Raw genomic sequence first — 17,128 nt, forward strand, 5'->3', positions numbered from 1 at the left:
AGCGTCTCCATGTGATAATTCAGTTTTCCAAAATTTCATAGAAAAACATCTTGTTGAACTACCGCTCTGTAATAAATTACACAGCTCGGCAAACATAGTAGCATGCTTGTTCAAGGACCAAGAGAAACAAGTTAACCTGCCGTGTTCCACACTTGGCCCTCACCTGTGATTGAGTCCAGCAGTTTAGAGAAGTGCCGTCAACAAACTGTTATTGCCTCAATAAAGGGCAAAATCAATAGTGCTGAAATGAGTGGCTGGGCGCAGCAGCCGACGCTGTTAATAACTCGCCGCGAGTGTTTGAACAAGAGGAGGAGGAGGAACAGAAGAGAGATGCTTAAAACTACTTGTAGGAAGTCAGGATAAAATCTATCTGCTAACATCAGCCTTGTCTCGACAATCAAGCGGACACGTAGAGGTACACGAGAAATTATTTCTCATTTACCCTTCCCTCTTTTCTCTCCTCCCGTTCAAACGCTGCCATGGCTTCTCTTCCCCCGTGTGGTGACTCAATTATTGTTGGGCGAGCAGTAATAAAGTGAGGGCTGTGGTACCTTCGATCGGCTGACCTGTGAGAAGGCAGCACCGGACAGCTGACTTCACCATGATGGATCACCACACTCTCTCTCCATCTCCCTTACTGCCTGTGTTTCTTTTGTTCTCTATCTCTCTTTCTCACGCAAACTGGACTGTGGTGGTTTGTGCAATTTTTTACGTTAGTGATCTGCAATCTTTGAATCAACCTTTGAAGGAAAAGTTCAACCCCAAAAATAAATTCTGTCTTAATTTACTCATCTAAAGTTGTTTGAAAGAATGCTTGTAACCAAACAGCTCTTGGCCACCATTGGCTAGGAAAAAAATCTTTGTACTTTTATTTTTTCTCTTAAACATAAAAGAAGATAATCTGAAGAATGTAGAAAAGCAAACAGCTCATGGGGACTTTTATCTGCTATTGTAATTTTTACCGTAGTCAAAAGTGGCCAAGAGCTGTTTGGTTGCAAGCATACTGCCAAATATCTTCCTCTGTGTTCATCAGAACAAACATTATGAATTATTTTTGTGTAGGCTTTATTTTTAACACGTGCACAATATTCTATATACAGAAAATACATATGCATATATATCAACAAAATTGGTAAAGTGCAGTTAACCTCTGCAGGTATCTGCTCCTTGTATAGGAAGCAGGCCACGCTGCACAGGGACCCGTATGCTACATACAGTACTTCTGTCTCCTAATATAACCAAACCAACATCTAACTGCTTCCTCTGGGACTTCCCCCATGCCTGACCCTGGAGACATCTTGTAGAGCTAGACATCCAGGTAGTTTTCCCTGTACCCATTTTATTCAGCACCTCCATTAGAGCGGGGTTGCTCATAACCCCATTCCACCCTATTCATTAAAAGGGAAGGGAACGGTTAAAATATGGGCGTCTGTTAGGCATGATCTCCAGGGAGAGAGACCACAAGTGTATTCTGCATCCCTCATGCAGAAAAAAAAACGGTGAGAAAGATGTGACAAGTGACCCAAGCCGTGACCCACCTAATGTATTCGGATTCATCAAAGCACTGGCAAAATGGGCCCAAATCAAGCAAAGATTAAGGCCACAAAAAGCATATGTGAGCAACACGATGCCCCAATTTCAATGACATTTAACAGACGGTTACAACAACTACCATGGGATTCATTTTACTGATTAACAAAAACGTTCAATTTTTTTTAATTCCCAGCAATTCATAATTTCAAGTATGCGTGTAATCTAACATCATAATAAGAAGGTATTTATATATCTTCATCAGTGACATCAACAAGCCTGTAATCTAACACTACCCCATCAGTGTCAGAGAAGCAGATAGCAACAGATGTTTACTGGTGATTTTCACAGGGATCTATAGGAACTGGGTCAACTGAGCTCCAGCACATGATGGAGGGCAGAAGTGTGTGAGCGTGTGTGTTAAGACTGGGTTCAGACTGTGGGACTGCAGAGGAAAGGTATTCAAACAATGTCCATGCGGTTCATTAGGGACTCAGATCAAACGTTGCTGCCCTCTTTAGCTTCACTGACAGGAGACAGAAGATCTGTCCTCTGCCCACCAGCTGCGGAATGGACAATAGCATGACTGGAATTGTGGGGGACGAGTGAGGGAATGAGTCAAGAGAAAGAGAGATAGAAGAAAAAAATGTATGTGAAATGCAAATGGGCAAAATGTTAACACTGACATTACCAAAGCACAGCTATGATATCACTTCCTGTCAAATTCTTGGGTGTCACATGGGGTTAATAAAAGTACATGACGTCTTTTGCTTGTTCAGTAGGGGAGAGCACTATTCTTTGTAAATCTGCTTCAGAACAATATGTATCTATATATGCAGTATGGAAATAAATTGAATTGAATTTAGAATGTTTGACACGCACAAAAATAGAGCAGGCAGGCAAATCAAGTCAACCAACATTATATAATAAAAACTAAAGCAAGATTCACAGTAAGGGTGAAAATAAATGTTTTCTAGCATACTTGATAGTAATAAGAGAATTAAAATAAATCACAAGACTTGATATTGTTGACCAGCCATCAAACATATTAAAATTATTGAAACCAAATTGTATTGGAAAAAGTAGCTCTTTATTGTGTTTTATATTAAATTCTCACTAAATGCAGACTTTGATTTATTTCTTCCATTCTTAATAAATATTAAACACATTTTCTTATTTATAAACTACCGTATGCTTCAGAACTCTTACTCGTTTATATTTTTTCCACATTTTAGAAAGATTGAAAGCTCATCAAAACAAATGAAATTATCATATGTGACCCTGGACAACAAAACCAGTCTTAACTAGCACAGGAACGTTTTTAGTAATCGCCAAAAATACATTGAAGGGGGACAAATTTCAAAATTTATTTTTGTCAAAAAACATAGGGATAAGTAAAGATCATGTTCCATGAAGACCCTTTATTAATTTCCTACCATAAATGTAAAAAAACTTTTCGTGAGTGGATAGCCTGCTACAGTGCCTCAGATTAACAACTTTTGTGCACCCTCAGATTCCTGCTTTGTAAACATTTGTTGTTCCGCCAGATAGGGTTCTATCTTAACAAACCATTTCTTCAGCTTCCATATGATGTAAAAATCCATGGTCACATATTTCAAAGAAACAAAAAATAAAACTTATAATTTAGCATCTTCAATGTAGTCACCTTGCCTAAATTTTGCAGTAATATTCTCTTGGCATTTTCTCAAGCAGCTTCTTGGGATTTTACCCCAAGATGTTTTTTAAAAATAGATTAAAGGAGTTCCCATCTATTCTGAGCCCAATCTGCTACATTTTTTCATTCTTTTGTCAAAGTCATTCATTTCAAAATCCTTTTTAATTAAAAATAATTTGATTCATTTATGATGATGAAAGGTTATTTTTCACAATTACATTTTTGTCAATATATATTTTTTAAACATTTAAGCATATATCTTCACATTCAAGTGTTTCATCCAAACTTTTACAACAAAGCCATTTTCTGCATACAATTTTGACTTAGTTTCCAATACAGAAAGGATTGAAGTAACTTTTCTAAATGAAATAATGTTCAACCTAAACCTATTCAGCAAAAAACACTTTAACCACTTGACCAAGAACTCAAGACCTGCCTGATTCTTCTAGATTGGCTTTGATGCTACACCCATTGACCTCACAATCTAATTTAACATGTTTAAGGTGTAATGGATTGGGAGTCGACTCATAGGTCGTGAATACTGACGACCCAGCTCTGATATAAAGGGCATCAAACAGCACAAGGTCAGCGCTGAATGTGAAAAGCCCCAGCCAGCCATAATTACTCTTTTTACAATATTAAGTGGTGCTGCAGGAGCGGGACTCAGGGGTATAGGACACATACAACAAGATAAAGTAATGTTTATTTATCCGTCCCTAAGGATCCATTTACTTGGCCTGGCTCTCCTTAAGAACCGTGTGTGGCAAGAGAAATAAACACCCAACTGGGTCCACAACTAGTGTTTTCTTTTTTAAACAGAGCATCCTGAACCCAACTGCTTAAGATTGCCAACCTGAATATACAGTATATAATCAATGGACTGTAGGAGCAAGTAATGAATGCTCCAAATAACAAGACTATGCTTCAGCTGAGGATTAATAGGCAGCGGTGGATAATAAAAAAATCAAGTGTGTCTGTGGTGGTAATTGCTCTGTGAAAATACAAGTGAAATAGAGATATTAAAGCACATTGGTTATGTGACGTAAATGAACTGACCTTTGGTAAACGCTCAGGATCGCCTGGGTGTCGGGGAATGACCTTCTGTAGCCGCTGGAAGCCGTAGTCAATAGTGGGCTCATTCAGTGCTGCAGGAGAAAGAGAATTCAACCCTGTTACCACAAAGAAATTCAACACCCATCTGTAATTACTATTAGGCAGACATGCCTATAAAAAAACATGTGTATATGCTTAATTTTATTTAGACCTTTTGTATGTTTTTTTTTTATATGAAAAAACATTTTAGAAGTGCTACCTGCAGTAACAAATTTGATGTTTCTAAGCAGTTAAAATAACAATTCCCAGAATGCAATCCACAGTCTGCAGCCACAATTCACCACTTAAAGTTGCATTTAAAAAAAAGAAAATTCGGTCATCATTTACTCACCCTTTTGCCATTTCAAACCTGTATGACTTTCTTTCTTATGCAGAACACAGAAGAAGATATTTGAAGAATGTTGGTAAACGAACAACGACATCTAATGACTTGCATTGGCTTTGTGTCTATAGAACAGAAGTGTACCGCCATTGTTTGGTTAAAAATATTCTTCAAAATACCCTCTTTTGTGTTCTGCACAAGAAAAAGTCATACAGGTTTGAAATGACAAGAGGGTGAATAAATAATCACAGAATTTTCATTTTTTTGTGATGTTTCACTAATAAAATAATATAAATGGGTTTGTGTTTTCGAACCAGACTGTCTTTTCTATGCGCAAGACAAAAATTTGGAAAGTATCACAAACTGGTCATGAGTAATGAGCTATCTGACATAATTAACTACAACGGGAAAACAAACGTTTAACAGCCATGTAAAGCTGAATAAAATGCCATTTAAGATCTTCGATCAACTACAAAGCGCTTTTTACATGTGCTGCGTCCTTATGCAAACTGCAATAACAAGCAACATTGTATTTGACTCTCTCTTCTGTTTCGTTTATTAGCACTGCTAATCTACAAAACAAATCTATAGACCTCCATTATGAGCAAATAATTCAATTAAAGTTTTCATTTCTGTAGACCGCCACCTCCCACTCCTTGGAGGACCACAGAAACCTTCATGAATCTTCATGGAGCACAGAGCAATAAAATAATATTGAAAAAGGAACCTGATCTGTGTGATAGGGCCAAACATCCTGCACGGGTGGACCACATGCTGCTTGGCCCCTGTTTTTCTAACCTCCCCGGATTGAGGGGACTCTCACACTGAGACAAAGGCTCTTTCTCCACCACCAGCCCTCTGAGCTTGTTTGTGTGTTTATCTGTTATGGTGCAAAACCGAAGCCCTCAGGGGCACATTTACACAGGGACATTCTGCGGTTCATTGAGAGAGAGAATGAGAGTTTGAGAGATGTAAGTTAGCAAAGACTAGAAATTTAATTTGCATCATACTGTATCACAAAAAGTACTTTTGACTAAACTACATTTTAAAAATGAAGGAATTTAGCTGCAAACAATGTTTCTCATCTCATATGATTATAATTTTACTGGATTTAGTACCAGATTCAGATTCCCTCAAGTTCAAATACAAACCTACATACACACGAATGCACACACACACATCATTTACCTGCTTTTGTTCTAAATAAAAAGGTTCCCAAAATGGGGCCTGATGGTTTATTAATGCACTACGAGTTTTCTTCTTTCCCCCATAAAATTTCACATTATGCAATCTAAAAATGATTCTGTGTCGTAGTAGATTTCATGAAATTAATTGAGTAGATTGTACTATATACAATTGAGTTCTTGTTTTGTAACCAAAATTGAAATTATGGAAAAAATCTTGTAATTCTAAATGCACAAATTTTGGAGTGAATTCACTTAAATTTTATCATGTTCAACACACTTAAACTTGTAAATAGGATCCTTACCTTATTTTCATTGTGGTGGGACTACATTAATTATTTTAGTTAATTTCATAAACTGAGCAGTGATTTTAGAGTCCCCATCATGCTCTGCATGCGACAGTATTAGAATCATTATTTTGGAAAAGTGCTATTTTATGTACTTTAAAATAAAATGAAAGACTTGATAGTGTTTGTTGCTCATTTGTCTTTAAGATTAAGAAAATATTCTGTTTGTATTTTTGAGTTTTGCGGTTAACTTCAGAAGGGGTGCTTTTGCTTAGGTCATGGGAGAGCTCATGATGTGAGTTTTTTACACACCGAGCCACATCAAATTTGGACAACATTTAAAATTATAATGCGCTGCAATGCGTTTCTAATTTCTTTTGTCGTGTCATGTCAGGCCAGTGGTGTCCGGTGTAGACAATGCAATAGTGATATTGCCAGTACTGAGACAACTCTCAGCTTACTTGTACATCACATAGTGTTGTAAACAATAATAAATGACTCCAATGCTCAAATTAGTATTTCTTCTTGATTTTTTAAAGTTTATCATGTGACATGCTTAAAGACTCTTTGGCCTCTAATAATTCCTCACTCTTTACTCCCTCTTTCTCTGTCTCACAGACACACACACTTTATCTGTCTATCTATTTTTCTCTCGTGATGGACTGACCGCCTTTCCATTGCCCGAAGCCTCAAATCTTGAACACAACCTAGGAGGGGCAAAAATAGCAATGAAGGACTGGAGTCCTTTGGCCCTCAGTTAATTGTTCTGTTAAAGCTCAGGGATGAGCAGAAATATATCAGCCTTTTCAGGCCTCCCTTCTGTTTGCCCTGTAGGCCGCAGCCTGGATGTTTCCTGAGGGAGTTAACCCAGCTCCACAGCTGAGAGGACAGACTGTGGGCAGCCTCTGAGTGTAGTGGAGTGGATTCAGATGGCTAAGGGCCTGGACAGAACCAGACCCCTAGAGCCCTAAACACAAGCTGTGCCCAGCCAGGACCACCTCCACCCCCCATAGAAAACCAGAGCAGTTGTTACGGTCACAGCTCAATGTGTTTTATCAAAATAACATTCGAAGACTGGTGCGACCTATTGGTTTATCAAAACGATTAGCTTAAAATGTATGTCTTATCTTACAACATGTACAACTGCATCTAGCGAGACACAGTATGGTTGGGTGGCTCTATGATTGAGAGCTAGCATTAACCTGAACTCTCTCGCCCCGCCACGGTCGCATGGATGCACAGTCACTCACTCTGCTCTGTGATTGACTGACTGTTTACTTAAAGAGCAAGAAGAAAAAACAGTTAAAACAATCCTGGAGCATGATGGAGAACAGACCACAGCTATCGGCGATAGAAAGAACAACAAAAACAGCAGAATGTGACAGAATGATTCAAAGCCGCCCCACGGCTGACAATACATCATATCTAAATAGACTTCCTGTAATCAGGCCTGTTGGTGGTTTGGAGACGGGGATATGGAAGTGTGGACCGGGATAGAGAACAGAACATGAATGGGGGATGTGGAAGTTATTGTCGGAAATTCATAATAACGAACGAAAAGACTGACAACAGGAATGATGGATGCATCATTGTGTCGCATTCAAAAATGACTGTATGTGTAAACTCTGAAGATTTAAGACCAAAAATGATTTAAAGCAATATAAAAATGATTTAACAAAATGTTCTTAGTGTGGCGGTTATTATTTATAGTATTAGATAAATATTTAATTTATTTACAATATTTGTTTTATTACAATTAAAAAATAAAATAAAAAGTAAACTCTTATTAGACAATTTAATTATAAATATAATATTTTATTTATAAAATATTGTGATGTTTTAGTGCCTAGTGATTATGGCTATGCAAATTGGGATTGGGAAGTTATTACATGCAAATGAAAAAATATGAAAACAAAAAAAATATTACAATAACATGCAATGATTATACATCAGAAAAACATTCGAAAGTTATTAAGAAAGTAAATTGCTTCATGTTAACTGCACATTGTCTGTGAGAACACAATAAAAGCTGAAGAAGAGCTGGCCTTGAATAAATAACCGCTAAACACTTAAGAGTGAATAATGAAGTGGATGTTGAAGCAGAACTTTGTGAAGGCCTGGACAGGGAACATTTAAAGTGAGTCTTTTTCAAAAGGACCCATGTGCTGGCATAATGAGGTATGATAATGTGCATCAGAGGACCTCTGAGGAGGGCGGTGAGTTAATGTGCTGATATAGAGATGGATGGGCCAGATCTCAGGCTGAACTATACTCTGCCACACTTCTAGACATCTGCACATGTTTACTCTCCTTTATTGCTATTGATTTTCCCATACTGTACAATCCTCTCACCAGTCGACTGGATAAAGCAGAGAGAGAGAGGAAGAGAGAGAGAGAGAGAGAGAGAGAGAGAGAGATGGTAACGTACTGTGTACTAAACAGTTATCTAATTCTGAGTACCCAATGCCACCTGCACGCCCACCAAAAACAATAATGCAAACATTTCATGAACACGAGTGCATGTAATAATGTATGTGTCAAAAATCTGTTTGACACTGACCGATGACAGTAAATAAGTAACCTAATGTGCTGGAGAATATACTGATTTCCAGATTCTCAGTGTCTTATTTATTGTGTAGTCTTGTTTACCATGTACTGCAGAACTGTATATTTTTAGAGAAATACCTTTCAACAGTCCAGGCACTTGTTTACTTTTACAATTTCAGGGTGAGAAACTTGCAACCTGCTGTTTCTATTTCTTTCTGGGCTTATATCGTGGCTTCACGACAAAAATAACACACAAGGTGATACTGGATATCATCCCAACATACATGATAGAGTTGATCTCATGTCATCACGAATTCATGGCACCTCTCCGATTTCATATGTGAAGGGGAAGGAAAAGGTTACGCGTGATGTCATGTGCGATCGGCCTGAAATAAAATCTACAAAATCAATATTGAAAGGAGCAGAATATCTACTGTATTCTATGCCTTCTCATTAGGTTTAATGAACACAATCGATCTGAGCAAATATAGGACTGTTGCCCGTTCAAACGGACTTCCGAGAGGCGTGATTTGAATTTTCTGCCCCGTGAACACAGAAGCTATCAAGGAACAGAACTGACGTTCCAAAAAAATAAATAAAACAATGCCATAAATATATTAACAATCATCCCCTCTTTCTACAGAAGATGGGATCAAAGCAAGTAAAACATATCAGCAATAAATAAATAAATGAACAACAACCACAGCTTGAAGGATCCCTTGCAATCACGCAGATCAATGCTCATTGAAATTTCATGAAGGCAGAGCCGGACCGCTTCATATTTCACAATAATAACTACAGGCCCGCAGGGGTGAAGAGAGGGGAGCGGCGAAAAGAGGATGGATGGGTAAAACTAAAGACAATACTATAAACGCTGTCAAAACCAGATGGAGCACAGTCAAAACATCAACTTTTAAAAAAACCTATACCACGAAAAACCACCACATTTAATATCTTAAGCAAAAGCCCGGAGGCAGAACGCGGGCGGCGGTTTTTAAACCAAAGAGAAAACAGCCTTTGTGGCGTCTTGTTTTGGAGAGCAGATGCAAGCTCGGAGCCGCTGGTGGTAAATTGAATCAGCTGACCACACATAGACCCGCAGGGCCAGAACAGTATCCCTGACTGACGGAGCAGAAAGGCATGCTGGGTAATTGGTCTTTAGCAGAACCTTTTAACAGGCACTTGTGGGCTTTGTACAGAGCTGTTAATGTCAGGGTGGTAATGTTCTGTACATGTTAGGCAATGGCAGACTCCGTTTCACACTCTCTCTCTCTTTTCCCAAGAGCTCTCTTTCATTCAGGTGTGATCTCATATGCTGTGGATAGGAATCGATAGGCTCAGTGGCAGGGTGTTCGATGCCTGCCTGAATTATTGCTTCATTTCTCTCCCTATATAGATGAGGCCTGTTTTTTCTCAGCCTTCCCCACACTGGGATCAATACCTTACAATCTCATTTTTATCCATTTTTCCATAAACTCGGTGATTGCGTTTATTTGGAAAATCCGACAAGCTAAATATGGCCTCACTTTAAGACACGGAGAGGGGGGGGATTCTTGGACCCTGTGACTGTAAAATGGATGACTTGTTTTTCATGATTCCGAGCAGCGGATTCTAAAAGTCAGAGAGATCGGTGTAAAATGGCCCACCGAAGACGCCCCGCTGTTGAGCGAACCGATTTCTCTAATGTCTTGATGGTTACAATCGCCACCATGCCGAGGTTTAGCAATTTAATTGGAATGGTTATCATTGATCACCTAGTGTGCCACCATTTGTCAATAGAATTAAAGAGTCTCATTATCAAAATCGAACGATCACTCAGCTTGCTCAAAATGTGTCCAGCAAATCTAGTGGATGGGTAAAATGGTGGACAAATGTGATTTAACTTTTTTTATTTTAGACTATTTTAATATATACTGTATGTATATTCATGTTATATAAAAAAAAAACACAAATTAAGAATTGTCATGAAGAGAGATACTGAAATCTGTTGAACTCAAATTGGATAATTTTAATGTGATTGTCCAATTTGCTTTACACATTTTTAGTATCAAAACATGATTTTTTTATGTTCAATCAGCTAACTTGATCCATTCAGGTTGGGACTACACACGTGATTTGTGTTGTTAAAATAAAATTGTTAAAACTGAGGTTTTCCATTTTCTAGCATGCTTTGCATTTGTAGAGTAATTTTCTAAATTAAGTGTTGTTTTGCATGAGTTCAGTAAAGAGAAACAGTTGTAAGTGTTTAATGATCATGTATCTTTGAGATTTAGAAGAGTTTATTATATTTTTATGATGACCATTGTATGCTATAGTAGTGCATATGCTTATAGGCTGTGGGAGGTTACATTTTTTCTTGAATGTCTCTAAAGCTTTGTTGATATCTTGCAAAAAAAAAAAAATTGCAATAACTAAAAATATTTAAGTTGAGAACTGGAGAACCAAAGATGAAACTTTAACATTTAAAATCATGCTCGTTTCATTTTACCTAAATTTGGCAACCGTACTTAAATTATGATTATGATTATCATTTCAGTGTGCATTTGCATTAAAATAGAGGTGAAAAGCATGCAAACCTGTTTTATCTCTAAATTTTTGCATAATCTAAGTCTGCCTTTACCTCAACTATAGTGACAAATGCTCCCCATAGACTTAATCATTGAGTAGGCGTAAGAGAGCTCCTCCTAATGTGATCGAGTCTTTTAATATCAGGCCTGATGGGTGCTGTTAAGACCACTGGCCTGCATACTGAGCAGCTAGGAATTGCCTGCTGAACGTTTCAAGCGATTCATCAACACCTCCAATCTATTGGCGGCATTGGACTTCACATGCGCTCACTGGCAGATATTATTATGACCTCCAAAACAGACGGAAAACCCCTTTGACGAATGATGCAAACATGGCAATCTGGTGAGAGGTAATACACAACCAAACATGGAAATGCATTTGTTGCAGATGAATTGCGATGGGGGAGGGGGAGAGAAAGTATGAAGGTGCCGTATGATTCATTCCCCTTATCTGCGGAGTGCCATGCAGGATGGGTAATGTCCCAGGCGGAGAGGGTTTAATTGTTTCTGATGATAAATATAATTGCGGAGAGGGTTGGGATGTGTAATTGCAGAGAGGCTTTGAAACTGTGGGTGAGATCACTAAGACCGTATGCTCATCTTTAGGGCTTGTGTTTGGGTTTGTACATTAACCTCAGCATTTCAGAAATGCACAAAACAAGGCCTGGTGTGATGAGATCTCATGAGCTATATGTAGTGCTTTTGTTAACTACCGTATAAGCTCTTAGCCAGTCAGCTGTGTGGTTCATTGAGTGTTCTGTATTGGGACCCAGATTTTACATGGGGGATAAAATGGTGACCCAATAAAATACTAGTGTACAGTGTCATCTGTCTAATTTGGTTCACTTCTATTAAAAGGATAGTTTTCCCAAAACTTGACATTTTTTCATAATTTAACACTTCCTTCATTCCAAACCTGTATGACTTTCTTTCTTCTGCAAAACACTTAAAGATGTTGAAGCATGTTGGTAACCAACTGAATTGACTTCAATTGAATGCACACAAAACTACAGAGACATTTCTCAAAATATCTTCTGTTGTGTTCCACAGAAGAGTCATATATAAGGGTAAATAAATGATGACAGGATTTTCATTTCTAATGAACTATTACAAATCCAAAAGAGAATATATAGTTAACACATTGATAAGTATAGTGTAAATGCATAAATACAAAGAAAAAATTACATCATATTTTGCTTATATAAATGCATATGCTTTGTTTTGTTACATTATTCACTGCATTTAACTTGTTTCGCCCCGCTGTCCAGTTTCCACAACCGGACAATATCAAATCTGTCCTGCAACCCATTTTTAGGTCCAGTTGTCAACCACTGTTCTAATGCAACTCTGCGTGTGTTAAAAATATACGCGTCAAAGTAAACACACAAATTAAATGAGTCTTCCCCTGACTGTCAAGCATCAATTATCTATAGTGTTATTATAAGGGACATTCACCAGGTATGGCCCTGCCTTTCCGCATGGCTGTGTGGTGTTCGGGTAGGACAGCATCAGTGCACCATTGATTTAATTAGGTCTCCATCTCCTCTGCCTGACAGAAGTTGATTAGAAGCGCCAGATGCCCCATGTGTACTTCCACTGCCAGCTGCCACATAGCTTTGCCAATACTCTATGATTAGTACCCACTGGCAACTGGGCACGGCACAGGTGCCAACTGGAGCCAGGAGAAAGAGGCATGCAGGCTAACGTCCCGCTGCAGTTGAGTGCCGCTGCCCAGGAGGCTGCTGGGAAGTGGGGACGAGGAGACGCCCAAAACGCTTGAAAACTGAGCACAACAGCAGGGCGAACACAGTGAAGACAACCCGAGGGAGCGCGTTAGATCTGTACCAGCTTTCTAAACCTACTTTACTATGAGTAAAGAGGTTAAAAGAAAGATGTGCAGTAAGTTAGGCATCTCTGTGTTTGAAAGTCTTTTTTCATTATTATTGCTCAGTTTCAAGTTTCAAAGAGATATTTTGCCAAAGAATAACAATTCAGTAATCATTCATTCACCCTCAAGTTGTGCATAACCTCTTTCTTCTTTGTCTTAAGGGGTTTTGTGTCCATACAATGGAAGTCAATGGGAGTATTTGGTTATTTGACCAGATATCTTCTTCATAGTTTAAAATGACACAGGGTGAATAAAGTCCATTTCTGCAAAAACTAGTCCTTTAAAACAGCACATTTAATGAGTTGCAGATTCAAGTCTTGCTGTTTATTGTGCTTGAAGATTTAGCAAAAGGGGCACATCTAGAAGTTCGGCCATAAAAGTGGATGACCATCTGCCCTCTGATTTGGAAGTGCGTGTGTTTGTGTGCGAATGTCTAAATCCCTCCCTCCACGCGTACCCATGTGGTGGCTGAATGGGCCATGAAAAGAAGCCAAGTCCAGCACCATAAACGCAATGAGCATACTCATTCACACCCACCACTGCACATGCACATACATAGACACCTACTGAGCCGACAACACCCACAGCTGTGCACTGTTTAAACCTATTGATGAGACAGGCCTTTAACATTGCTCCGTTCAGCATTTTAACGCTCCACGGAAAAGCTGTGCTTGTACTTTGACTGCTAACTCTAAATTTAAACTAAAAAAGCTGCAGCCTCAGCCAACAAACTCTTCACTACTTTATCCGCAGATTCCATCTCGCTTTACTGTTCGATTTCATCAAGTATTTCCATCAAACATAATTTCCCATGCTTCTCCAAAAGTAAACATAATTACTACCTGTCCCATGATTCTAATATGTGGAGTATATACGGGGGTAGTAAACCCGTTTTACAGCTGTCAGAAATCACGAGTGAGCTCTCTTTCCTCGTACGATAAGTTCTGCATTTCCCTTATCTCTGCTAGCTGCAGGATGTTCCTGGAGTCTTAGTCAGAGGAGTTCGTACTAAGCCGTGTTGCTCAGGAAATAGGTAGAATTCCTCTCAAACCATGGTTCCCCACTACAGGAAACACAGATCGGCTCAACAGGCAACTGTGACTCAACCCAGACCCAGTCGTGAAATCAAGAACAGTCGGACAGGAAGAGGGAATATAAGGTGGTTGTGTGCAGCTGGGTTAGTATGGTTCACGTAAAGGTGCTTTAAGTTGTTGTTACCTGTGTAGATGAATCTGCCCGGTGTACCTTTGCAGAACTGTTTTGACTTGTAGGACAGAGTGACCTCCACGACGCCGGGAATGTGTCTGGGAGGAGTCTGAACCCGAATGGCATGAGGGGTTATAAGCTGGAAGAGAAGATGACAAGTGACATGTTTATAGATGCTATTCTGCTTTTCGTGCCCCTCGTCATTTTTGTTGTCAAAAAATTACGTCCAAAAGAAAAATCTATAAAGTTTAAAAGGGACTCAAATCAATTCAAGGTTTTCTGTCAATACCACATACTGAAAATAAAATATCTCTATTTTAAAAATATTAACGTTTTTTTTACGAAGAGTAACTATCGTATTAGAGGACGAAGTAAAAACAAATGTTTCTGTGATCATTAACAAGAGTGACCTTTGATCTCTTATCATAATATAAGAAATATTGAAATGTCTTTGAAGAAACCTCCTGTGAGAGGTCACTGAGGTCATTGGTAATCACTTGCGTCAGAAAGGACCTCTTCCCTTAAATCCATATGATGACACAAATCTATCCAACCAATGAGAGCTCAACTGCGGTTGAATACAGTCCCAATTATTACATGATCAAAATCCAGTCCACAAACATCCTTTCTGTATATACACTTCGTAACACTTGAGCCGTTAGATTTTAAAAATATATATTTTTGCACCTTAAAACATGTATTCAGGTTACCCAGTTCTACCTGCATTTGCATTAGCTCAGCTATTAAACAAGACTGCTTCGACTATTATTTGACTGCTTGCGATGTTCGAGCACTTAATCGTGTTTGAAGAGGAGCCGTGCTTCTACAAAGCATCCGTGAGCGCTCAGTATCCCTTTAAAAGCTGTCATATTCAAAGCCAGCCGTACTGGCACTGCATTTCATGGCTTTAAACTGTCCCTTTCATTGCTCACTTAGCTGGGCTTTCATATGCCAGATACTGCACTTCTCACCTCCCAGATAAATATGGCATTGTCAATAAGAGGCTTTTTATAGAATTACCTCTTTCATCTAGCTGCTCTCAACACAAGTGGTGCCGAAACTGAAAGAATAGAGAGCGACTAAAGAAGATAGAAATACAAGGCAACAGACAGACATGCTGAAAAGCACTTGACCAGATGAAGCTGTGTTAAGGCAGCTAAACACTGTGTCTGTACGTCCGGGGTCGCACCGTATCCAATGTGGACAAAATGTACAATTATAATAGGTTCTAATGCGTCTTTTGTCATGTCGCGCCACTCTTTTAAAAGCTTTTTTTTTCATTTAGAAACTATGAAAGGTTGATAGCGATACTCTGTATTTATATTTATTTATATTACACCATTGACGTTCAGTTTCCTATCACAGGTGTTATTTCTAATATAAGGGCATACGCATTTCTTCCTTAACATTTATTATTATTATTTTACGACCAAAGTTTGGAATTGAACAACATCGATTGTACTGTAAGGAACCTGACCTCACTCCAGACCAGCATTGTGCCAAAGATGACTTGTAGGCCGTCGAAGAAGTTATCTCCGATGATGATGACTGTGGCACCACCTGTCGTCCAGCCTTCACTGGGACTAATGGCCTTAATGCAGGGAGTGGCTGTTTTAGAGAAAGACAGAGAGGTTAGGCGTGGTAAGAATGAGTGGAATAACATAGTTAAGTGTTACTGTTGTCATAGCTAAATATAAACCTATTGCTAAAAAGACATATTCCATAAACATAAAGAGAAGACACCTGAAAAGTGATTATGTGAAAACAATGTCAAGAGGCATCCGAATAAACATCTGGAAGCAGCCAGCAAATCATCGCTTGTGCACATTACCTGTGACATAATTTCATGCACAGACTAAACAGTTAGGAAATCAATCTAAACCTGTGCAACTGATTTTTTCCTCATTACTGCAAATAGATGTATGAGGCGCAGTCTATCAGGAAGGTTTAAGCCCAGCTTAATGACAAGTGACTGATTCATTAAAGTCGTCACATATGATTAGACTGTGGCCGTTCCTCTGCGTCGTCGCCATATGCTTCGCGACAGCAGCGCAGTCATGAGAGATGACGCTCTCTCGCCCATCATTTATCTCAATCTATCCAGCACAGGAACGCGGTTCACTGCCGTGGTTGCCCGGTAATCACCATCAGAGCAACTATAAACATCTCTCTAGCTGTGTTTAGATTGGCGCCAAATGGCATATACCAGATAGAAGCACTGTTTTACAATCCCTGACAATTTACTCCGTCGGCTCAGAGTGTTCTGTATTTACTACAGTTTTTCCATTTCACAATTCTCGCTCTGACTTGCATTAGATAAAAACTGTGTTTACAATTCGTGTGCTAGCCTTTTCTGCACTGAAGTCAATTCCAAAATCAGCCGTGAGAGTAATGCAAGCTCACCTCAGAGAAATAAATAAATGCTTCCTCACCTTCGCACACAATGGACAATGGAAACGTAAGCAACATTTTAGGGCTGTGAAGCGATTAATCGGTTCCAGATAAGTTGGGTTTACATTACATATGTCTGTGAACTCTGCATTTACATTTCGTATTTATCAACACATGCACATACATGTACACATATTAAGGAAATATTTGCATGTATTTATTTATATTTATCAAACATTTTAATGCTATATAAATGTTTATTTATTTGCATATTTTTCTTTAAAACATGCATATACTGTGTATGTTTTCATAACTACAAAAATAATGTGCATAGTACACAGACATACAGTATATTATGTAAGCACACACATTTATACTGGATGTGATTAATCATGTTAACCAAGTTGAAAGTTCTCTT

The 17,128-nt window shown here is 38.7% G+C and overlaps 1 protein-coding gene across 3 annotated transcripts in view; it reads right to left on the minus strand.

Annotated features, from left to right (window-relative positions):
• The window catches only part of ebf1a (EBF transcription factor 1a), a 107,617-nt gene that overhangs the window by 16,369 nt on the left and 74,120 nt on the right, over positions 1–17,128 (minus strand). For all 3 annotated transcript variants that reach the window (XM_056769502.1, XM_056769501.1, XM_056769500.1), the window contains exons 9-11: positions 15,797–15,927; positions 14,332–14,458; positions 4,262–4,350 (exon numbers count right to left, since the gene is read on the minus strand). In XM_056769502.1, coding sequence (XP_056625480.1) covers positions 4,262–4,350; positions 14,332–14,458; positions 15,797–15,927 — 347 coding nt within the window. The remainder of the gene's footprint in view (positions 1–4,261; positions 4,351–14,331; positions 14,459–15,796; positions 15,928–17,128) is intronic.

This window comes from Triplophysa dalaica, chromosome 16, assembly GCF_015846415.1.
Source record: "Triplophysa dalaica isolate WHDGS20190420 chromosome 16, ASM1584641v1, whole genome shotgun sequence".
Classification (NCBI taxonomy): Eukaryota; Metazoa; Chordata; class Actinopteri; order Cypriniformes; family Nemacheilidae; genus Triplophysa; species Triplophysa dalaica.